The sequence below is a fragment of the Balaenoptera physalus genome, assembly GCF_965194825.1.
Source record: "Balaenoptera physalus genome assembly, chromosome: 2".
Lineage (NCBI taxonomy): Eukaryota > Metazoa > Chordata > Mammalia > Artiodactyla > Balaenopteridae > Balaenoptera > Balaenoptera physalus.
Window position 1 is genome coordinate 120,326,160 of NC_138883.1, and position 25,820 is coordinate 120,351,979.

At 35.8% G+C, this 25,820-nt stretch overlaps 1 protein-coding gene across 8 annotated transcripts in view; it reads left to right on the forward strand.

Moving 5' to 3' along the window:
• Nucleotides 1–25,820, forward strand: part of SCAPER (S-phase cyclin A associated protein in the ER) — a 467,951-nt gene that overhangs the window by 40,410 nt on the left and 401,721 nt on the right. For all 8 annotated transcript variants that reach the window (XM_082452595.1, XM_082452600.1, XM_082452599.1 and 5 more), the window contains 3 exons: nt 9,202–9,319; nt 11,333–11,403; nt 22,126–22,323. In XM_082452595.1, coding sequence (XP_082308721.1) covers nt 9,202–9,319; nt 11,333–11,403; nt 22,126–22,323 — 387 coding nt within the window. The remainder of the gene's footprint in view (nt 1–9,201; nt 9,320–11,332; nt 11,404–22,125; nt 22,324–25,820) is intronic.

Here is a 25,820-nt window from a genome sequence, read left to right on the forward strand (position 1 = left end):
GCACTTCCCCTGCAGGGGCCCTGGGTTCGATCCCTGGTCGGGGAAGTAGGGTCCCACATGCTGTGCGGCACAGCCAGAAAAAAAAGATCACGTAAACATACAAGCACATATATATATATACCTATAGACATATACATGTATTTGCACACACATATATTTGCACAGACATATAATATATGCATGTTATGTGCATAAATATATTACTCTTCCATGAACCATTTGAAAATATTTTGATCTCGAGGAGACAGCAGTGAGTGGTCCTGAAGAGAGATCCTAGTTACCTGCTCAGGAAGTGAACCTGGGTAGCCTGGGTGAAAACCAGGAATCCTAGCCACTTGACCACCAGGGGCTAGAGGCTAGAAGCAAAGTTGCCCTGGCTCCTGCCCCTCACTGAAAAATAAATTTCTCAAGGAGGCAAAAACTGTAGAAACAGGTACAAAGTTTATTATTAGAGACACAGCCCAAGTGGGAGAGCACACAGAGAAACAGTTTGTTTATTTAAGACAGAAGCAAGGCAGAGATACACACCTGAAGAGAAAGGGTGTGGGTGTCCTCCCTAATGAGGAGGAGTGCACCAGAGAGGTCATTCAAATCACTTACATAGGGCACTTCTTCCGGGTCTTTGTTTACCTTTGATCAGTTATCTCATTTCTTTCCCACAGGGGACCTGTCCTAGGGCCCACCCTGAAATATGTGTGCATCTTTTTGCCAAGATGGATTCCAGTGTAGAGGCCTCTGGGGAGGTTGACACCACCTGTTACAGGGTGGCGCCCCCTTCCCTTTTGACCCCAGAGGAGCCTTTCTGCACACGTGTAGTTGGGGAGGTCTCCTAGTCCTCAAAAATGAGAAATACGTGGTCTCTTTATCTTTTATCCAAGCAGGACTCAGCTCCTCCTTGCTCCTGCCATTATCTTTCTCTTGGAGTATCTGTCCACAGGGGGCAGATTCCAGCTGCTTAGCCTGGGGCCCATCTATCTCCTGCCTCAATTTGAAGCTAGCATACTCCTTTATCCCTAAATATTCAGTGTATGTTTCCTAAGAACAAGGACATTCTCTTACATGACCACAATTCAATTATCAAAATCTAGAAATTTAACATTCGTATAATACTATTATATAAGCCACAATGTAGTCAAAGTTTGTCATTATCTCAATAATGTCTCTTATAGCTATTTTTTTTCTTGATCCATTTAGTTATCATGTCTCTTTGGTCTCCTTTAACCTGGAATAATTCCTCAGACTTTCTTTGCCTTTTTTGACTTTGCCATTTTCGAAGAGTACAGGACAGTTATTTTGAAGAATGTCACTCGATTCGGGTCATGTTTCCTTATTAATAGAGTCAGATTTTGTATTTTTGGCAGAATATCACATGAATGATGATGTATCCTTGTCAGTATATCACATCATGAAGCATATGGTGTCAGTTTGTCCTGCTATTGGTCATGTTGACTCTGATCACTTGGTTAATTTAGGCTATTGTCAGGTTCTTCTATTTAAAGTTTGCTTTCTCTTTTGAAATTAATTTGTCAAGAGATACTTTGACACTATGTAAATACCCTGCAACTCATCAAACCTTCACCCATTAGTTTTAGCATCCACTGATGATAATAAATATTAATTAAAGTAGATAATAAGTATTTGCTTTCTTCCCAATTATCTTTGTGCCTGTCTGTCTGTCTTTCAGGCTTCCTGGATTTTTTATTTATTTACTGTTATAATCTATTACTACCATTTATTTTGATGCTCAGATTGTCCCTGATTTAGCTGGTGGAAGCTCCTTCAAACTGGCTCTGTGTCTTTTCATATGCTCCTATTATTCTTTGAATCCTTCTATACTTTCTAGCGTAACAAGCTGTTCCAGGTTCACCTTATATTTTCCCTCTCATTCTTTTTCTCACCTTACTACATGGGCTAGGAACTTCAGTACAATGACTCATGGAAGTGGTGATGGTAGGCATCCTTGTCTCTTTCAAGATTTTATTATTAAATACGCTGATTGCTGTAGTTTGTGAAGAATTTTTATCATGGATGGTTGTACAGTTTTATCACTTGCTTTTTTCATCTGTTGAAGTGAGCATCAAACTTTTCTCCTTTATTTTGTTAATATGGCAAATTACATTCATTGATTTAAAAATGTTAAGTCAGCCTTGCATCCTGAAATAAAATCAACTTGATTGTGATGTTTTACCTGGATTCAGTTTGCAAGTGTGTGTGTGTATGTATGTATATGTAATTTTCACATTGTTACTTTTGAAAGAATTTGAACTGGTAATTTACTTCTCTTGTCCTCTTAGGTTCTGATATCTTAAATGGGTCACGTGGGACTCTATGAGTTGAGATTTGATCCTTCTTTTTTATTCTCTGGAAGAATTTAGTGTAATTTTTCCTTCAGTGATTAAGAGAATTCACCAATGAAACGTATCTGAGCCTGGATTGTCTTTTGTGGAATTTCTTCAGTAAATATTTCTTTAGTATTTAAAATTTAAAAATTTCTTTAATAAATACTCAGATTTTTCTGTTTCCTTTAATGCCAAGTTTGGTTGTGTTTTTCAAGGATTTTGTGCATTTCATCAAAAATTTCAAATTTATTGATACTATTTATAATATCCTTTTATGTTTTTGACTTCTGGAGATTCTAGACTCTGTAGTGATGTTCCTTTTTTATTCTTGATATTGGTTAGTTTTGCCTTCTTTCTTCTTTTGCTTGATCAGCCTTGCTAAGAGGTATATACGTTTCTTGGTAAACACTCTGAACACTTGCTTTCTTAGATTATATACTGTAAGAGTCAAACATAAAAACTTTAAGGCTGATGTGTATGCTTTTTATTGAAACAGTTTTTTTTAAAACATCTTTATTAGAGTATAATTGCTTTACAATGGTGTGTCAGTTTCTGCTTTACAACAAAGTGAATCAGTTATACATATACATATGTCCCCATATCTCTTCCCTCTTGCATCTCCCTCCCTCCCACCCTCCCTATCCCACCCCTCTAGGTGGTCACAAAGCACCGAGCTGATCTCTCTGTGCTATGCAGCTGCTTCCCACTAGCTATCTATTTTACGTTTGGTAGTGTATATATGTCCATGCCACTCTCTCACTTCATCCCAGCTTAACCTTCCCCCTCCCCATATCCTCAAGTCCATTCTCTAGTAGGTCTGCATCTTTATTCCCGTCTTGCCCCTAGGTTCTTCTGACCATTTTCTTTTTTTTTTTAGATTCCATATATGTGTGTTAGCATACGTTATTTGTTTTTCTCTTTCTGACTTACTTCACTCTGTATGACAGTCTCTAGGTCCATCCACCTCACTACAAGTAACTCAGTTTTGTTCCTTTTTATGGCTGAGTAATATTCCATTGTATATATGTGCCACATCTTCTTTATCCATTCATCTGTTGATGGACACTTAGGTTGCTTCCATGTCCTGGCTATTGTAAATAGAGCTGCAATGAACATTTTGGTACACGACTCTTTTTGAATTATGGTTTTCTCACGGTATATGCCCAGTAGTGGGATTGCTGGGTCGTATGGTAGTTCTATTTTTAGTTTTTAAAGGAACCTCCATACTGTTCTCCATAGTGGCTGTATCAATTTACATTCCCACCAACAGTGTAAGAGGGTTCCCTTTTCTCCACACCCTTTCCAGCATTTATTGTTTGTAGATGTTTTGATGATGGCCATTCTGACTGGTGTGAGATGATATCTCATTATAGTTTTGATTTGCATTTCTCTAATGATTAATGATGTTGAGCATTCTTTCATGTGTGTGTTGGCAATCTGTATATCTTCTTTGGAGAAATGTCTATTTAGGTCCTCTGCCCATTTTTGGATTGGGTGAAACATTTAGTTTTTGAACAAGCCTCTGTAAAATCTCCCTATGGCACTAGGTGGCACACTGTGACTTTGGATGAAAATACATATATTTTGTTTAAGTCTCTTGGAAGAAAAGAACCTGTGTGAAAATACTGTTTGAAATAGACATCTATAATGTTATGAAGTATCTCAGACTCATTTATTGCAATGCATTTCAAACCCTGATGCCTAAATTAAAATGTTTAAAATTGCATTAAGTTACTACTGACATTTTTATAAGAATAGGATTATTAAAATTGATTAGAATATATGAGTTTTTACTGAAAAGAGTCCATTCAGCATATACTGCAGAAGGCACTTGTGCTTTAAACTGAAAAATGGTTTTCAGTCATGTGTTGTAAGATGAGTGTTATAATGTTTTTCCTTATGAAGTATTGGAATTAAGAATGAAGACAGTTTTGAGCTGGTGGCTTTTTCTTTGAATGTGTGTATGTGTACTAAGTATAAAAGAACTAACTACAAAATTTGTGGTAGAACTGAAATGTTTATAGAAGAAGACAATATTAGATTTCAAATTTTCTGGTCTAGCAGTACTACAGCGTTGCTATCTTGTGGTCATTTTAGTTCTGAGAAACTCATTACTTTATGAAGACTCTTGAGATATAAAGTAAAGAATAGTGGATTTTGTGATCTGATATATATATATGTATATCTACCTATATAATTTTCTGTGATTGCATAAGAGAATTATCTGAAAAAGAGATGAAAAGTAGACCACCTATTTAAATGTATTCATCTGGCTTGAAAGGAATAGTGATACTTTTTGGTTAAAACAATGCTTAGGTAACCTAAATGATAGATGCCAACCTAACCTAAGTTATGTAATCATTGGGAGATGTCTTTAAGCAAAAGGAGATTTTATGATGTTACACTGATTGGAAAGTATGGGAATAGAAAAGAGATCATTCAAGTATTTTGCACAGAATGGAGCTGGAACATTGGTCACGGACTAATGAGTCTCAGTGAAAGCTTATGAGTCAGGTAAGTAGATGCCATGTGGATATCCAGGGTAAGGTCAGAGGAATGAAGGAATGTGGAGGCAGGTATTTATTTTAAAAATATAAAAAGTCAAGTTCTGGAGAGGGAAATTTGGGTTAACTTCATAGCACAGAGTATTAGAGTGGAAGAGAGCAGTCTTTGTTTTCCTAATAGTTTGAGCTGGTTGGTTCATTCGTGTACACTGAAATTCAGTTCCTGTCACTCGCAGATTTAGCTTCTTTGGTTATTCCCTGTTTCCCTACATACGCAATTTCACTTTCTATGGATCATTCCCATCAGCATAAAAATATACTCTCACCCATCTTAAAAACCTTCTCTGTTTGTTTTTCCTTTCTTCTTTCTTTTTTCGCCTGTATTACAAAACTCAAAAAAAGTTATTTATACTTATTGTCTCCATTTTCTTACTCAACATTCTCTTGAACTCTCTTGAGTCAGGGTTTTGATCCTACTATTCTACTGAATAGGTAGTAATAAGTTATTGATTTATTTATTTTAAATTATTACTTTTATCACTTCCTGGGCAATGCAAAGCTGTCAGTCTTACTGGACTGTTGCTTCTTTAAAGGTGAGCTGTTTTTCCCTCCTCTGTATGCTTTTAAGTTTTTCTCTATGTTTCAGGCTATCATCAGTTTTTCTGTGGTTGGTTTAGGCATGGTTTTCTTTGTATTTATATTTATCATGCTTGGAGTTTGTAGAGCTTCTGGAATAATTGAGCTTATATCTGTTGTCAACTTTATACTGTCAAAGACATTAGTGGAACAGTTGGTGAAATTTAAATAATTACTCTAATTTAGATAATAATTTGGATCAATGATAATTTCCTGATTTGATATTTGTAGTATATTTATATAGGGGAGTGTCTTTGGATATATGAAATACACATTGGAGTACTTAAGGGCAAAAGATATGATGATTGCAGTTTATTCTCAAATGTTTTAGGAAAAAAAATGTATGAGGATATTTTGAGGATTCTTTGTGCTAATTTGTAACTTTTCTGTAATTTGAATTTATTTCAAACTGAACAGTAATATGTATTTCCCACAGAGCCACACCCATTTGTCTACATGTTGTCTATGGCTGCTGTCACACAAAATGGCATGATTGAGTAGTTGTCATAGAGACTGTATGGCCTGCAAAGCCTAAAATAAAAATTGTTTATTATCTGGCCCATTGTAGAAGAAGTTCGTGGACCCCTGCCCTAGAGTGTAGTGACTTTTTTCTTCTCTCAAAGTCATACTAATTAGTAAGTTCTTTTGTTTGAGAACAGTGTGTTGCCTTTCTTTCACATACTCCCCAAATAAGCCAGCAATTAAAATTTACCAGTACGTGAGGAGAACCCAAAAACTAAAGAGTAACATATTACAAGTATATAATGTAACCACACTGAAGGGGTGAGGATGAGACGAACTAATTTAAGTAATTTTGGAAAACAAAATCTAGTACTTTGGACACTGTAAGGCTAAAGACGGAACTGTGTAGAAATATAATCTTGTTAGTAAGTGTGTTTCTCACAGAGATATGGGTTAGCAGTTATGAAACTATTTTATTTTATTTATTTATTTTTTATTACTTTTGGCCGCATGGCACAGTTAGTGGGATCTTAGTTCCCTGAGCAGGAATCAAACCTGGGCCCTCAGCAGTGAAAGCGCAGAGTCCTAACCACTGGATCACCAGGGAATTCCCTTTTTTTTTTTTTTTTGAAACTACTTTATGTATATATTAGAATTGAACAGCTAAGTAAATATATTTTAGATGATGAGAGCTGGGTTTCTTACTGATGGAGAAAGAAATTACAAATAAGGAAAGGGGAAGGCTAAAATGAACCTATGATGTAGGATTGAAATCAGAGGTATTGGGACTTCCCTGGTGGTCCAGTGGGTAAGAATCTGAGCTCCCAGTGCAGCGGGCCTGGGTTTGATCCCTGGTCAGGGAACTAGATCCCGCATGCATGCCGCAACTAAGAGTCTGCACGCTGCAACTAAGAAGCCCACATGCTGCAACTAAGAATTCCTTATGCTGCAGCTAAAAGTCTGCATGCCTCAACTAAGAAGCCCACTTGCTGCAACTAAGAAGCCTGCATGCCGCAACTAAGGATCCCGCATGCCCCAAGGAAGATCCCGTGTGCCACAACTAAGACCCTGTGCAGCCAAAATAAATAAATAAATATTAAAAAAAAGAAATCAGAGGTATTAATATAAACTCATAGTTTTCAATATCTCTATACACATAGATACAGAAATACAGATGTGTGTATTGTGGATTAGTGTGCATACATATAGTTCCTGTTACCCGTCATGATTCTGTGGGTTGACTAGGTGGTTTTTCTGCCCTGGGGTGCCTGGGGTGCTCGGATGGCAGCATTCATCTGGGGGCTTGACTGGGCTGGAATGTCCAAGATGGCTCAGTGGATGTTGTCTGTCAGCTGGGAGTTCAGCTGGGCCTGTCTATCAGTGCTGACTTTATGTGGTCTCTCTACTGGTGGTTTTGGCTTCTCATGGCATGGATGGCTGGGTTTCAAGAGTGAGTATCCCAAGAAGGAGCATTCCAAGAGACCCAGGTAGAGACTGCAAAGCTTCTTATGACCTGTTTTCAGAAATTACACAATGTCACTTCCACCTCATTTTATAGGTCAAAAAGCAGGTCACAGAGCCAGGTTCAAGGGGAGGGGATTACATAGGGCATGAACACCAGCAGGAGTGGTTTATTGAGGGGAAGGGGGGCATCTGGAGACTAGATACCATACTGATTAATTCATATATTATTTTTTGCTCTTATGTGTTTGGTTCACTCATTTGGATTGTTAGTTCTTTGAGGACATGTATACTACCTTATATTTTTGTTTTCTTCTCAGTGTCTTACACAGTGCTTGGCACATAGTAATTGTCCAGTAAATTTGTTGTTGACTAAGGATTCCAGGGATGCTAAGAGTTTAGGCTGGCAAGAACTAGAAGAGAAGATGAACTCGCTCATTAGCTGGACTAGGATTTTGGGCTGGGCCCGGGAGTGAATTCTTTTCAGAAAGCGGTAGATTTCCCACATGGAGTTAAGGATTGGGCAAGGAGGCTGCATCCTTGTGCTCATAGGGATGCTTTAGAGCCCTTTTCTTTTCATAGATTCTTGGCTTATAAAAATGGGCTATTTTCTGGTTCTGAAGAACCTAGGGGCAGGACAGGAATAAAGATGCAGACGTAGAGAGTGGACTTGAGGACACGGGAAGGGGGAAGGGTAAGCTGGGACGAAGTGAGAGAGAGGCATGGACTTATATATACAACCAAATGTAAAATAGATAGCTAGTGGGAAGCAGCCGCATGGCACAGGGAGATCAGCTCGGTGCTTTGTGACCACCTAGAGGGGTGGGATAGGGAGGGTGGGAGGGAGATGCAAGAGGGAGGAGATATGGGAATATATGTATATGTATAGCTGATTCACTTTGTTATAAAGCAGAAACTAACACACCATTGTAAAGCAATTATACTCTAATAAAGATGTTAAAAAAGAATAAAGTAAAAAAAAAATAAAAAAATAAAAATAAATATATAGAGAAGCAAAAGAAGACAGTAAAGGCATCCATGATCTTATTACAACAGAAAAAAAAAGTGGGCTATTTTCATATGGCATTCATTAGTGGGAAGGTAATTTCCTTTACATTACTGGATCTGGCTTCCATTGGCCCAGGGTCTTGTTGGGGCTGAACCTGTAGGCTAGTGTTGCTTTCAGCTGTGTGGGACTAGAGAAAGCAAGAATACACACACGCACACACACACCACATACATGTATACGTACACACATTGTGTGCAATAGGGCAGGGTTTAAAATTTTGCAACTTAAATATGTTAGTTTACAGGAATTATTATTTAGAGCCCAATAACTTGGAGATAAAATTATGCAGTGGAAATTTACAACTGAGTGAAAATTTACTTTAGCATTATCTGTAGGGAAAAAAATAAGAGTCTTGAAAACATTTTATGTTGCCGAGAGCTTTCAGAGGGAATATGTACCCTCTTACTTTAACCTGTGATACATAAGGGGGAGTGGTGCTGAAATGGGTACACAGCAGTGTTTGTGCTCCTTAGGACAGTTTTTCAAACCTTAGTTTGAATTCATTCTTGAAATGATTTATTTATTTTTAAAGTTGTAAAATTCAGTCTTTTTAGAACTAAAAAAATCTGGGACTTACTCTTATTTCTGTCTAAGCACCTTTCCGATCCCAAATTAGTTTTAAGTGTTTCCTTTCTGAGAAAATAATAGAAATGATGAATTTGTCTGCCAGATATATTTTTTATGTTGACTAATTTAATAAACTAATACATGTTCTCTTTTCTGTGCATAGGCTTCATTCCAGCGCTCCAATAGTCATGACAAAGTAAGGAAAATAGTTGCAGAGGAGGGTCGTACAGCAAGAAACCTAATAGCTTGGAGTGTTCCACTAGAAAGCAAAGATGATGATGGTATGTATTAAAAAAAAAGTTTCATTTTTGTTGTAAATTAAAGAATATATTTAGTCTTGAATAGTAGACAGACTGAAGACTGTTTATAATTAGAAGTCTTGGGCAAATTAGTATGTATTAAATAAGAAATAATTTTTAATTGATTTTTTATCTTACCTAATACACAAATGCAAATGATATTGTTAGTTTCACTGTTTCACATAGGAATGAAATTGGGTGTGTTATTATGACTGGCAGATTAGTTTTTTTTTAAAGTTATAGGAGATTTAGATTTTTTCTATCCTCAAGTCCATTCTTTACATCTGCGTCTGTCTTTATTCCTGTCCTGCCCCTAGGTTCTTCAGAACCGTTTTTCTTTTTTTTTTAGATTCTATATATATGTGTTAGCATATGGTAAATACATATGGAAAATATTTTTCTCTTTCTGACTTACTTCACTCTCTGTATGACAGACTCTAGGTCCATCCACCTCACTCATTGTCAGTCTTAATAGGTATTTTTAGAGAGCAGTTCTTTTGGATCACAAAAGCTATTAAATAGAGGTGGAAATTAAATTTGTCTTTTTAAATTTAGCTCCTTAATAGCTAAAATTGTCATATGGAGCTTACTATTACTTCATTTCTTTTATAGAAAATATATATAAACATTATTCAGTAAAAAAGTGGCAAGAAACCTAGAAATATCTCACGGTTGCTCTATGTTATAAATACTGTTTTATGAAATTTTCTCATTTTTCATGGGTTATTCAGAACACAAAGTAATCTGAAGGTGTTATTATTAAAATTGCTTCTACTCAAAAAACATAAAAGGAAAGAAAATATAATAATGAATCCTATATCTGTATATATCCTGATACTGCACATAAGTACATAAAAAATTGGCCAGTACTATTTTAAAGCTTCATTTATGCTTACTGCAAAGTAATGGAAATAAGAGCACAAAGAATTAGAACGTTCTGAATATCTATAATAATGATGACAAAGGAAGAATGTTAACTTCATAATTTTTAAGAAGGATTATTTTATATTGTTAAAACCTTGCCACTTACAGAAAAATCTTTACTTAGCTTTTTAAAAAATATCAACTCATTCATGTTTTATGGCTGTAATCTATACTCAGATGTTTCTGAGGATGATAATTCAATTTTAAAAAGTTTTCTTCTGTTCTTTGTTTTATTCCTGTCTCCTCTGGTAATTGTTCTAAGCTGATTATTCTCCTGTATATTCTAAAAAGCCTCTGATACATTGTTCTCTATGATGAAAGGATGAATAAAAGGCTGTGTAGGGGGTGGAGAGTTCTCTGCCTCCACCCCTGGTAGAACAGTGAGGGAGGCCCTCTGATGTGCAGATAAATTGATAGTAGGTGTTATGGTTCACTTCATGTGTACTGCTTCAGGGGTCTTGGCCCAAAATTATTTTGCAAAAAGGAAAACGAGTCTGTTCTACATTACAGAATTTTACTCCTGTTTTGGAATAGCTCTCAAGAATAGTGATTATAAAACAGTAGTTAGTGTCTTTCTTATAAAAAAGAGCAAGTGAGAAAGCTGTATCTGCTGCAGAAATACAAAGAACTGAAAATGTCCCTTTTCAAAATGAAACTATATATTTCATAAATCAGATAAATTAAAACAGAAAATACTGAGTTTTTATATGGTAAAAAATGTATTCTTAATTTTATTGTCAAAATAAAATTTGAATTCAAAGAACTATTTTCAAAGGAGCTATATATAAGTTGAAGAGTATCACTAACCTGACTTTGTTTTTAAATTATCAGACTATCTGACTTCTTTAAGAAGTTGATTTCTTCCTATTCTGAGAAAACCATTCAATAAAAGCAGTCTCTGGGACCTTGGAAATTTGTTTTTTATGACATCTGTAGTTCATGTTGGCCATGTTGTTCTGTTCTGTGGTCTCTGGAAGGAGATTATGTGTTAGTATGCCTGGATAATTTGCATAGTTCAGTTTTATATTATCTATTTGTTGATCTGTATATTTATCTATTTTTGCCTTGAAGGAAAATCTAAATGTCAAACTGGTGGAAAATCAAAGAGGACAATTCAAGGCACTCATAAAACGACAAAACAGGTACAGCATATACAACTGTTTACTTTTTTGTGTTTAATTTCAATTATAAAATCTAATTTTTCAGGATTTGAATATTGCATATTTTATCTTCATATAAAAATTTAATGTAACATCCTTTATTTAACAAATGTGTGTATAGTATTATGTGCCTAACTTGTACTAAATACTTTACAGATATTAATTTGTTTCTTATAACAACCCTTTGATGTAGGCATTATTCTTCATTTACAAATGAGAAAACTGAGGTAGAGAGAGGTTGTATAACTTACTAGTAAGTGACACAGCCAAGATTTGAACCCATGCCTTCAATTTCTACAGTTTATGCTCTTAACTCCTCTGCTGCACATTCCATATTTGTGATTCTTCTGTGATTTACCTTCTAGGTATAATGGTGTCTTTTGGATGTAGGATAATAAAGATGTATTGAATCTAAAATTTTTCAGATTGTTCTACTAAAATTTTAGAGAACAGAAGCCTACCTTATTTTTAAAAGTATTTTGGCATATTTATAGTTAGCTTTGTAATCTGTAATTATTTTCTCTGAACTTTTCATATATATTATTTTAGTTTGATGTTATTAAATATACCAATTTGTATTATGTAAACCAAAAACTACACATAAGGAAAACATGGACTTCTAATCAAGGTGGCATTGTGAGTTCATAAAATATTCCCTAGTCCTCACATACAAGAGGCATCAATGATAAAATATTTTTTAAAAATTAAAGAGACAAAGGACTTTCAAGAATAAAATAAAAATCTCTGTGGATCAGAAATAAAACAAACACATATATTCACAGATAAGTGGAGTTGGGGACACACACTTACTGGACAAGTCCTATATAAGGGAGGCTGAAATACCCTGATTGTGGTGGGAAAACAGATCCAGGCTCATGGCATAAAACTTTAGGCTTGTGCAGTGTTCTGCACTAGGAGACAAAGAACACTACAATCTGCCTGGGGTTGTGGCCTGTGATAATTGACATCTGAAGCAATAAAAGAGAGTGGCGCTCTGGTTCGTGACTGGGTCTGCTGTATTCTTGAAGCGTGAGAGCTTTAAGTCCCCAATAAGAGACCTCTGGAAGGGGACCATGGTGGGCCAGCTGATGGTAACCATAAAACTAGTACACATGTAGTTAGGGTGAGCAAAGTGAAAAACTAAAATAAAAGAAACTTAAATGCAAAATAAGTTTGCAAAACAACATATCAAGGCACATGAGGAAAATAATATCGTAAGATGTAAACAACACATTCCACAAATGAGAGAATTTACTCCTGAGGTAATGAAAAAAGGTCATTTTTCTAAAGAGGACGTTCAAATAAACAAGTTTAAATTCCTCAAAGGAAAGATTAAATATAACGCAAAAAGGAAAATTCTGAAATAAAAGATGGATATTAATTTTGAACCTTTATAGATAAAAGTGAACACCTTAGAAATGAAAATGTTGTCCGTGAAATTTTAATTTTTTATTCTTACCTGCAATTAGTAAGAATAAATGATATATTGGACAGAGAGATTAGTTAAAGAGAGAATTTGTGAGTTGGAAGACACTAACTACTTAAGAGGATTTAGAACATAGCTCAGAGAACTAAAGAGATGGAAAATTGGAAGGAGAATTTGATTGAGAAATTCTAACATATGCCTTCTAGGACTTTTGAAATAGAGAATAAATAGTGGGCATGCAATAGTTGGAAAAATAATGTTTAAAATTTTCCTTACTTTGAGTTCTTAAGAGATTCAGAGCATAACTGTAGAGCTGAGCAGGATAAATAAAAATAGATTTATTCCTAGATACATTCTAGAGAACCTGCAAAGTGTTAAGGATGAAACTCTTAAAATACCAGGAAGTAAACAAAAGCACAGAGGAATAACAATAATCTTGTTATGAACAAAAGAACAGTGGACCAATATCTACAAAGTTATAAGGCGAAATAACTTTTAACCCAGAAGTCTGTGCCCATTCAAATGATCATTCAAGTGCAAGAGTGAAATAAAGCCATTTTTAGATGTACAAAGGCTAAGGGTTTGCCACCTACAGACGCTTAATGAAGGGACTATTAAAGACATACTTCAGCAAGAAGAAAAGATAACCTGGAGGAGGGAGCTTGATAAAAAGATAGCTGTAAAATATTTTAGTAAATCTCATTACCTATTGGTGGTTTTCAAAAACACTCACACAATTAAATTTAGAAAGGTGGAGCTCTAATCTTAAACAGTGTTAACACAGAAGACTAGGGAGTTTGGAGGGGAGTTAATGTGATAAAATCCTTGTCTTATTTAGGAAGAAGTCTTTCTTTAAGGCTAGCTACTAAAGGAGTAAAGCAAGTGGGCATGATTTCCAAATAAACGGAGGAAAAGAGAAAGTGAATAAACCAAAGCTTTTCAACTGAATAGAAGGAAAGAGAAAGAAAAAAAGAAGAAAAATCATGGTAAGTGTAAAACATGAAAGATAATGGTAGATACTAAGTATAAATATTTCAGCAAACAATATCAATACATGTAAACTGATTAAATTCAGTTCTTAAAAGTCAGATGATTGAATTAAACCTCTCATTTTAAATTGAGCTGTATACTGCTTATAAGAGACATATTTAAAACTTCAAGGAAAGGTTTAAAACAAAGAAAGAGAAAAAAATCCAGGCAAAATACTTGATATTCTAGATGTGCTCTAAAGCTAGAATAGCAATATTCATATCAAACCAGATGGAATTCAACATGAAAAGCATTGATTACAGAAAGATAGAAATTATATAATGGTGAAAAGAATAATCATCCAAAAAGTATAAAAGTACAAAACTTTTAGGTACCTAACAGCATAGGCTTGAAATAGTTAAAGCCCAAACTAACAGAATTACAAGGAGAAAAGTGTATTCATGATCATAGTGGTAAATATTCATATCCCTTACTCAGAAACTGATCAAGCAGGAATAAATAGCAAGAATATAGAATTAAGATACAATTATGATTGATCTCATATAAATACATATACATATATGTATGTATATGTATGTATGTATATGTGTGTATTTATTGGCACTCAAATAGTGTACACAAAGCATATGCAAAAATTGATCACATCCTAGGTTATAAAGAAGTTTCAGTAAATAGAAGTCAGACAAGAATATAGAAGTCAGACACAACATGTTCTCTGACTGTAATGCAATTAAATTACAAATAAAATATAAGGATATTTTCATGTAATATAAAAAAAAATTATTGATGGGCTAAAGACCAAATGAGAAAACAAAAAAATTAAAATTATCTGGAAGGATATTTTTATGACCTTGAATTAGAAGAGGCTTTCCTAGACAAGACAAAAAGCATAATTGATGGATATGTTATAACAAAATTAAATTTATATACTAAAGAACTCACTTAAACAAAAAGGTGAGATTGACTGGGAGAAAATACCATACATCAAAGACTTCATAAAAAGCTAAAATTCATCAGAAAAAGGACAAATAACCCAATAAAAAATGGGGGAAACCTGAATAGCCTGTAAACCTGTGAAAAGATGCTCAGTTTCAATAGTAATCAAGGAAATGCCTCTGGATTACTTGTGAAATCCTACAACTTTGCCCTCTAGAAGTAGGTTTACCATCAGCAAAATTTTCTTTGTTCCTCTCTTCCCTGCACATTCCCTTTACCTTCTTGTTTTAGGAAAATTCCAACTCATGTGTGGGGATACTGCTTCCTCCACAGTCGTTTTAAGTAGTAGTTGTTTTTTTCCCCCACAGCACTCCTACCTGTGATCCTAGAGGTGGGTTAGGTTTCCTGCTTGCTCCTCACTGGCATTTCAGGCAGTTCTCCCTCCCATCTCCTAAAACTCCTCAGATTTGAAGGACATGCCATCACACTATACCACCTGCTCCCTCTTCTTGTTGCAGCAGTTACAGATTTCCAGGTCACTTCTCCTTATTCCTTGAAGATATAATTTTCAGTCTCACTGCATGCTCTACACCATTACTGCTGTCCTCTCAATTTCTTGCATTTCTTTCCCCCAGTAGTTTTGTCTTCTACTCATTCCGATGGTCAGACTCTTGCCTTGTTCTCACTAACAACTACTCTCCCTCCAGGAACTCAATCTCAGCCACACTGTCTTCTACCTGTCATCTCTTCTCCTGCCTTATTCTCTGTGATCATGTGACTCTAACAGTTCTTCAACCTCATGCAATCTATAATTTACTGATCCTACCACCCTTTCATTATCCTTCATCCTCCATATGACCACGCTTTCCTGGATATCCACATGAGATTCTATGGTTTGTCTGTCATAATTACCTTCTTGCCCACTCTCCCAACTGTCTGGCTACCCTGCCCCTTGGTAGTACACGCTTGACAGAGTTGTCCTCATTACAGCCACTTTTCTGCCTATTCTGCTCTGCGCCCCATGCATTTGAAAGTGCCAGGAGAAAAGTATCAGTTATGTTGAAAGGCTCTTTTGACACTTATGACCACTAACCTTATATGGATAGTACTGTCCCAAAGTCCTATTGCATGTCTCTAGTTATTCATTTCAGTACAGAGCCCATGGGTATTAAAAGGACAATAAAAGAATACCATGAACAGCTCTTTGCCACAGATTTGATAACCAGGATGAAATGGACTGATTGCTTGAAAGACATAATCTGTTAAAACTCACTCAAGATGAAATAGACACTCCGAATAGGCCTAAATGTATTAAAGAAATTAAATCAATAATTAATAACCTTTCAAAGCAGAAAGTACCAGGCCCAGGTGGATTCACTGTTGAATTCTACCAAGCATTTAAGGAAGAAATTATATCAATTCTTTACAATCCATTTTAGAGGGTAGAAGCAGAGGGAATACTTCCTAACTCATTTTATGAGGCCAGCATTATTCTAACACCAAAACCAGACAAAGACGTTACAAGAAAACTGCAGACCAGTGACTCTCACAAACATAGATACAAAAATCCTCAACAAAATATTAGCAAATCATATCCCACAATAAAAAGAATGATACACCATGAGCAAGTGGGTTTTATCCCAGAGGTGCAAGGTTGGTTCATAATTTAAAATAAATCAATGGAATTCATCACAGCAACAGGATAAAAAAGAAAAAACCTAGTTTTATATCAATGATGCAGAAAAAAATTTTGACAAAATCCTACACCTAGAAAAGATGGTAAAAATCTTTTAATAAACTAGGAATAGAGGGGAACGTCTTCAACTTAATTAAAAAAAAATACAAAACCCTACAGCTAACATGATACTTAATGGGAGAAACTAGAAGCTTTCCCATTAAGATCAGTTATGAGGTAAGGATGTCCCCTTTCACCATTGCTTTTCAACATCGTAATGGAAGTTCTAGCTAATGCAGTGTGACAAGAAAAGGAAATAAAAGGTATACAGATTGGGAAGGAAGAAATAAAACTGTCTTTATTTGTAGATGACATGATCATCTATGTAAGAACTCTGAAAGAATCAACCAAAAAAACTCCTATAACTAATAATTGATTACAGAAGGTTGCAAGATACAAGATTAACATACAAAAGTCAGTTGCTTTCCTGTGTACCAGCAATGAATAAGTGGTATTTGAAATTAAAAACACAATACCATTGGGACTTCCTTGGTGGTCCAGTGGTAAAGAAGCTGCCTTACAATGCAGGGTTTGATCCCTGGTCAGGGAACTAAGATCCCACATGCTGCAGGGCAACTAACTAAGCCTGCATGCCACAACTAGTGAGCTCGTGCACCTCAACGAGAGAGCCCACATGCAGCAAACTACAGGGCCAACGTGCCCTGGAGCCCACGCACCACAACTAGAGAGAGAAAATCCGCATGCCACAACTGGAGAGAAGCCCGCACACCACAATGAAGAGCCCGCGTGCTGCAATGAAAGATCCCGCATGCCTCAGCGAAGACCCGACACAGCCAAAAAAAAAGAAATAAATTAAATAAATAAATAAATAATAAAATAAATCTTAAAAAAAACAAAACCACAATACCATTTATATCCGCACTCCCCAAAATTAAATAGGTAGGTATAAACCTAACAGAATATGTGTAAGATCTATATGAGGAAAACTATAAAACTCTGATGAGTGAACTCAAAGAGCTAAATAAATGGAGAGACATTCCATGTTCATGAATAGGAAGACTCAATATGGTCAAGATGTCATTTCTTCCCAGGTTGAAGAATATATTCAGTACAATCCCAGCAAATTATTTTGTAGATATCAATAAACTTATTCTAAAGTTTATATGGAGAGGCAAAAGACCCAGAATAGGCAACAAAATATTGAAGGAGAAGAACAAAGTTGGAGGACTGACACTAACCAACTTCAAGACTTACTATAAAGCTACAGTAATCAAGGCAGTGTGATATTGGCAAAAGAAAAGACAAATAGATATATGGAACAGAATAGAAAGCCCAGAAATGTACACACATAATTAGTCAACTGATCTTTGACAAAGGAGCAAAGACAATACAATGGAGCAAAGGTAGTCTTTTCAACAAATGGTGCTGGAACATCCATCCATATGACAAAAAGAAAAATGAATCCGGACACAGACCTCATATTCTTCACAAAAATTAACTCAAAACGGACTATTGACCATAAATGCAGAAGTATAAAACTCCTAGACAATAACATAGGAGAAAACCTAAATGACCTTGAATATGGTGATGACTTTATAGGTACAGTATCAAAGGCATGATCCCTGAAAGAAATCAATGATAAGCTGGATTTCATTAAAATTAGAAACTTCTGTTCTGCAAAAGACAACGTCAAGAGAATGAGAAGACAAGTCACAGACTTGGGAGAAAATATTTGGAAAAAGATATCTGATAAAAGACTGTTATCCAAAATATACAAAGAACTCTTAAAAAAAACTCAACAGTAAGACACAACCTGATTGAAAAATGAGCCAAAGACCTTAACAGACACCTCACCAAAGAGGATGTACAGATGAAAGATGAGCATATGAAAAGGTGTGCCACATCATATGTCATCAGGGAAATGCAAATTAAAACAATGAGCTACCACCACACACCTATTAGAATGACCAAAATTGGGAACAATGATAACTCCAAATGCTGGTGAGGATGAAGAGCCACAGAAACTCTCATTCAATGTTGGTGGGAATTCAGAATGGAAATTCAGCCACTTTGGAAGACAGTTTGGCAATTTCTTAACAAAAGTAAACATATTCTTACCTTGTGATCAGCAGTCATGCCCTTGGTATATATGTAGATGAGTTGAAAACTTATGTCTGAACAAAAACATGCACATGGATGTTTATAGCAGCCTTCTTCATAATCGCCAAACCTGGAAGCAACCAAGATATCCTTCAGTAGGTGAATGGATAAATAAACTGTGGTACATTCAGCTCTAAAAAGAAATGAGCTATCAGGCCATGAAAACACATGGAGGAAATTAATTGCATATTATTAAGTAAAAGAAGCCAATCTGAACAGGCTACATACTGTATGATTCCAACCTTAGGACATTCTGGAAAAGACTAAATATGGAGACAGTAAAAAGACAGGTTGTTGTCAGAGGTTTAGGTCCATAGGTTTCTTCAGATTCTCAGGGGAGTTGACGAGAGTTCTGAGAGGTGAGTCAGAAATCTCAATTTCCTTCTTCCCCTTTCCCTCTCCTTTCTTTCTTTTTTCCTCTTTCTCTCTCAAAAGTGATTGATTAGGGCTTCCCTGGTGGCGCAGTGGTTGGGAATCCGCCTGCCAATGCAGGGGACACGGGTTCGTGCCCCGGTCCGGGAGGATCCCACATGCCGCGGAGCAACTGGGCCCGTGAGCCACAACTACTGAGCCTGCGCGTCTGGAGCCTGTGCTCCGCAACAAGAGAGGCCGCGATAATGAGAGGTCCGCGCACCGCGATGAAGAGTGGCCCCCGCTCGCCACAACTGGAGAAAGCCCTTGCACAGAAACTAAGACCCAACACATCCAAAAATAAATAAATAAATAAATTTATAAAAAAAAAAAAAGTGATTGATTAAAATAGTGTAACATTTGTTATATTGAATTTTATTTAAAACATGAGATTCAGTTATGTCTAGCTTTTCCCAAAAGTTTAGGTTGCTTTGTCTTCTGTTGAATGTCTTGGAAACAGGCACAGTAAGTCATAACAATGTGATAGTTACCTGATTTTGAATCTTGGCTTTATCTCTTACTTAGTGTGAGACCTTGGGTTTATCATTTAATTTAGCTAAACCTCAGTTTTCTCCTCTATAAAATGGAACTAATAATAGTAACTGTGGTATAAAATTGCTTCAAAGATTAAATGATGTATAACTGTATGGAAAGCACTTAGCACAGTGTCTGGCACATAGCAAGTATGACATGAATATTAGATGCCACTGCAATTATTATTATCACTGCTGTTATTTTTATCAGTGGTAGGTAAGAACGCTGTATTTTGAAACTCTATACAAACTTATCAGCCTCTACAATTTAATATGCTTCTTCTACCTTTCTTCACAAATTTGGCAATTTTGCCATTAGTTTATTCACATTTTTCTGTGAGTGTTCTTCACCTCTTTATCTTTCCCACTATAATCATACCTAACATTATATGGGTACTACTGTGTGCTAGGTGTTATGTGAAATGCTTTATGAACATTGGAGCAGAAGTTGGAAGACTCGGTTCTGGTCCCAGTTCTGTCACTCAGCCTTTTGACTTGGTCAAGAAATTGAATCTTACTGAGCATTAGTTTTGTCATCTACAAAATAGGAATAATAATATTTCAATATTTGTCCTGTCTTTATAGTTTGTTGTGATGATTAAATGATATGTTTTCAAAAGCCCTTCATAAAATGTAAATAAATGTGCAAATATAAAGTATTACTATTTTTGTCAAGCTTAAATGTCAAATTTGTATAGTACATTGCCCTTCAGATGGAATTACCTAGCTGTAGTTTCTGCCTTTCTGGAGTCTTTCTTAGTAAAAGCCTCACATAGAGCAATCACGGAGAATAGAAACATCTTAACCTAAAAGCAGTTTTGCCTATTCTACATTTTAAGAAAGGTTGGTTAAAGTATTTGAATCATATACATATGGATGTATGATAGGGTAAATACATAAATGGGTGAAGATGAGTTAGATTATTTTTGAGAATTTTATAAGATTAGGGTCTGAATTCACAGGAAGCTACTAGTGTTTTGCTGATCACTCTAAGAAGTTTGTGAAGGAAGTATAATTCAGGAAAATTCAAGTTAATTTTAACTTTGGGTGGTATATAGGAAGAGAAATGAGGTGGTCTGGAATATTTGGTAAAGGGTTGTTAGCACAGGGCCTTGGGGTGCATTGTAATGGGAAGTCAGCAGTGTAATTGCAGAGCTCTAACTGGAAGATAGTCTCCTGTGGCTATGTGATCTTGGACAAATCAGCCTCTAAATCTCAATTTTCTAAGCTGTAAAGTAGAGCTAATAATACATACTTTAAAATTTGTGTGAGGGGATATTTGCCATCATGATTTATCATTTACTATTAGGGTTGGAAAGTGCTTGGAGAGCCGTTGAAGCAAAGGTTTTGTGGGTTGTTGATGATTACTTTAAATTTTATTGCTTGAGTGTTGAGAATTTGGGCCTGGACTAAGGCTGTCAGATAAAATATTTACTAATTTTTATTTGCTGAGTCTGACAACCTTAGTCTGGATGCGGGACTGCGGAAGGAGGATGACCAGCTCCATCTCAGCCTCTTAAGTGTGCATGTCTTTGTGCGTATATATGTTTTGTTTGCTTGACTTTTGATAGTGAAGATTCTATATAAACCGAAGATAGGCTATAAAAGATTTTTGAAGTATAGGAATCACTGTTACGTTGAAGGCCAAATCCTAAAACAAAACAGGAGAGTATTAGCTTCTATTTTGGATATTCTTCACTCTGGGGCTCTTCTATGAAAAGGAAAAACAAACAAGCTAACAGGAATGACATACACACATACAGAACAACCCAAAGAAACTTGAGATTGTTGTTGTAACTGTAGTGCAAGGTTAGTATTTATTTATTTATCAGTTTAGGTAGCCACAGAGAGATAAGCAACTCCTTTGTACTTCTAGTGAGAAGTTCAGGTCTTTATGTAAACTGCACGCTCCTGTTTGTGGTGGAATGATTCTTTGGTACAGTCTATAAAAGTATAGAATATAATTGTATTTTCAAAGTCTGCCTGTGCAACTGAGGAAAGATTGGGTCATATGAATACTGTAGTTACTTTATTTGGTGAGTCTGCTCTGTAGCTGAAGCTTGGTTTTATTCATCAGTGTTCTTTTCTAGTAAATTGTTTTGTATTTATATATTTTTACTTTTAGTGGAAAAAGGTTTAAGATAAAATTAAGTAACTGAATATAAGTATAGGATATGTCATTTCTAAACGAAAAGAATGTACACAAGCAATTTCAAAGTGTTGAAATTAGTATCTGTTATTTGTTACTGTATGTAAATGTGCCATACACGTATTTTAGTAAATCAGGAGCCACTTTAGTGCTCCTTTTTGACTAAGAGTCTGTTCACCATTAAAATCATCCTAATCTTCAATGAAACATGTAATTGACCTTACAAACCTGCCACTTTTATTTAAGTTGAGAAGTTTTGTTTTGATGAATTCAGTGTGATATAAGCTAAAAAGAAGAATGTCATGTTTTTAAGTATTTATGTTGAAAAATTTGATTTATACAAAAATCCATTTCCTGGAGGCTTTTAAAAAATATTTTTTCATGTTTTGTTTTATTTCATCAGAACACTACAGTAGACTGTAAAATAACGTCATCTACAACTGGAGATAAACACTTTGATAAAAGTCCCACTAAAACAAGGCACCCTCGGAAAATTGATCTAAGAGCTCGATACTGGGCATTTCTTTTTGACAATCTTCGCCGGGCAGTAGATGAAATCTATGTAACTTGTGAATCAGATCAGAGTGTGGTGGAATGTAAGGTAAGGTTTGCTTTCAGGCTTTGTAATCCATTTGAAGTCAGATTCGCCAATTTTTGCTACATCTGACTCGATAATTTGCCTCAGTATACAGTACTTTAGTAATAACTGTAGTCTCCATGCTATACACTAGATCCGCAGAACTTATTCATCTTATAACTGAAAGTCTGTACCCTTTGACCAACATCTCCCTATTTCCCCTGTCACTTGCAACCACTGTTCTACTCTCTGCTTCTGTGAGTGTGTCAGGTTTTTCTTTGTTTTGATTTTTCAAGACCCTTGTTGTTGTTGTTTGCATTACCTAATTATGTACTTTTATATTCTGTGCAAGATTTGGTAGAAAGTTGTCTTGATACATAGTCCTAGGCAAGAAATTAAAGGATAGGTACACATACACACAATTTATTAAAATATCTCTCTTATCTGTGTTCTCCATTGGTACCGTAGGTGGCATTAGTGAGATTTTCACATTCTTTGGTTTCCTGTTTAATGTCTTTAATTGGACATTGCTCCTTTTCTGTTGAGATAACTTATCACTCTTCTAATTCACTGTGATCAGGGAAAAGTGAGATTGATGGCTAACCATAAACAATCCTGGGCGGGATTGGGATGTCATTGTAAGGTGTGTTTTCTAATTTTAGATAACCTTGTATTTGTAATAGTATATTAAACAGACACATAGCATAATCTGGCTCTAAAAATTCACTAGAAAGTCTGGCCTTTTAGTAGATACAAACTATATACTGTATTAGTTTATACTAAATAAAATTATTTTGAGAAAAACCAGAATGATACATCATCATAGAAATATTACAGAGGTAGCTTCTGCTTCTACAGTGAACAAGGTTGAAAATCCTGGCATTCATTGTTTAACCTTTGAAATATCCGAAGGGTCAAAGCAAAGTTACATGTTGACACAACAGCTATGTTTCCTCTAAAATTGGAAACAGCCAAAATGTTTTAAACTAGCCTAAAAATATGACTCTTCAGAAACAGATTTCAGAATGAACAGTGATTGAAATCACCCAAATTTATGCTTTGGTTGTCACAATTAATATTGTTACTATCAGCATGTAAAACTTTTTATGTTTTAAGAAAAATATTTTTAAGGAAAATCATATCATTGGGGTGGAATGAGTCAGCATGTTGTGGTAGAAAACACTATTGGATTTAATTTTGGATTATAGTTTCTTATATAAAATGAGCATGTGGGCCTAGATAATCTTTAGGTCATCCCTAGAGATCAATAAGATCAGCAGATTCTTTGATTTTGTGATTAAAAATAACAAAAGGTTGACTGAAGAAATCAAATTTGTCAAATGTATACTTCTTTATAGAAGTGAGTTGGACCAGTTGCAACCATGTCTCTGTGATGAGCAGAAACTCTTGTACCTGTCTCTGATACTGTATTCAGGGAAGCTAGACTTGCCATAAGACAGTGTAGCTTTTTAAAAAAAAATTTATTATATATATGCAATGGAATATTACTCAGCCATCAAAAAGAATGAAATAATGCCATTTGCAGCAACACTGGTGGACCTAGAGTTTATCATCTCTAGTGAGAGACACATACCATATGATATCACTCATATGTGGAATCTAAAATATGATACAAATCAACATATCTATGAAACAAAGACAGTGTAGCTTTTATTTTCAGTCCTGTCAAAACTTTGTGAAAGTTTAACAGTAATAGAAATTGGTTGTGCAAGTTGTAGATTATAAGAATGGAGAAGATTTTAAAAAATTTTTTTTTAATTTTTAACTTCTTATTATGAGAATTTTCAAATACAAAGTAGAATAATGCAATATAGGGACTTCCCTGGTGTCACAGTGGTTAAGAATCCGCCTGCCAAAGCAGGGGACACGGGTTCAATCCCTGGTCCGGGAAGATCCCACATGCCGCGGAGCAACTAAGCCCGTGCACCACAACTACTGAGCCTGCGCTCTAGAGCCCATGAGCCACAACTACTGAGCCCACGTGCCACAGCTACTGAAGCCCGCGTGCTTAGAGCCTGTGCTCCGCAACAAGAGAAGCCACCACAATGAGAAGCCCACGCACCGAAACGAAGAGTAGCCCCTGCTCACTGCAACTAGAGAAAGCCCACATGCAGTAATGAAGATCCAACACAGCCAAAAATAAATAAATAAATAAATAAATTTTTTTATTTAAAAAAGAAAGAAAGAATTGAGAAGATTTTGACAAAGTTAGATGGGTAGAAATGTGTTCTCTATTCTTTGTACTGTGGCAAGATGCTCAAAGGTTTATGCTGAGAAATAAAATCTGGGAGCTTAAAAGTTAATTTCATACCCAACTCTGCTCCTCTCCCCATCTAGGACTTACAGGTGGTGATGTAAAAATATACAGTTTAATATTTGCTCTATCCATGTGCTGGGTATATAATAACTGGAGTTCTATTTTTGTTTTGTTCTATTCTCATTTTAAAAGCACTTCTATCCATTATCTCATTTGATTAGTACCTTTATAAGATGTATAACCCTCATTTTGTAGATCCTCATTGTACAGGTGCACTCAGCCTTTGTTTTGTAGATTTACTGACAATATTTGTCCTTCTTTGTGATTTTTGAGCAACGCCTTTGTTAAGTAACCACAGTTCAATTCTTTGTCTCATATGTAAAATGCAGTTAATAACTCCTATATTACGTAATTCACATGATAAGTACAGCATGAAAAAGTATCTTAACTATATCAACCAGGATTGCTGACCAGAGCCAATCTCTTTAATCAAGAGGCTACATTTCTCAGTTTTTTCGTTTAAAGACATGCCTGTTATGCCATCAGCTACTCCACTGCATGACTTGCTAAGAACTGACTTTTCCAGCAAAGCTATACTCTGACCATCACCACTGCATTTCCCCTTCTTCCATATAAAGTGGGCTAGGGGGAGATTGCCTTTTGGGGAGTGCACAGTTAATGAAGTTTGAGGTGGTGCGTGAAGTGCTTGTGAAGTTTGTGTGTATGGCTGCAGGAGACTGGCATCTTGTTCTCTGGCTGGATCTTTGCTGTGCTGATTTTGGTGCCTGTGGAATATGTTGAGAGATTTTGGGGGAAAGCATACTGGCAACATATTGTACTTTCCATTTTCTGTTTTCCATTTCAACCTGGGGGAACTGGATGTGTGGCTCTGGAATATTGGGGGCATCCTTGAATATAGAGACTGCTACCTACATCTCCCTTAGAGATTTCATAGCATAATAAGCTTGCTGGAGTACCTCATGCCAGCTGGGCTTGAAGGGACTTTAGGGTAGTATGCTTTCTTTGGAAGGAGATAGGATGGGACTTGTCATTGACCAAGTAAAGAGGACCCCCAGTGCATCTCACGATTTATGTGAGGGTAGAATTTTGTACATTAGTGAAGATCTTGGAGTAATAGGGCCTTCCTATGGGGACACTTGGTTAGGTAAAGTATACCAACCTCTGTTGGAGTTGAGGCAGATACTGCTTGGGCAGAGGGAGCCAGGGTGAACCTGACCACTGC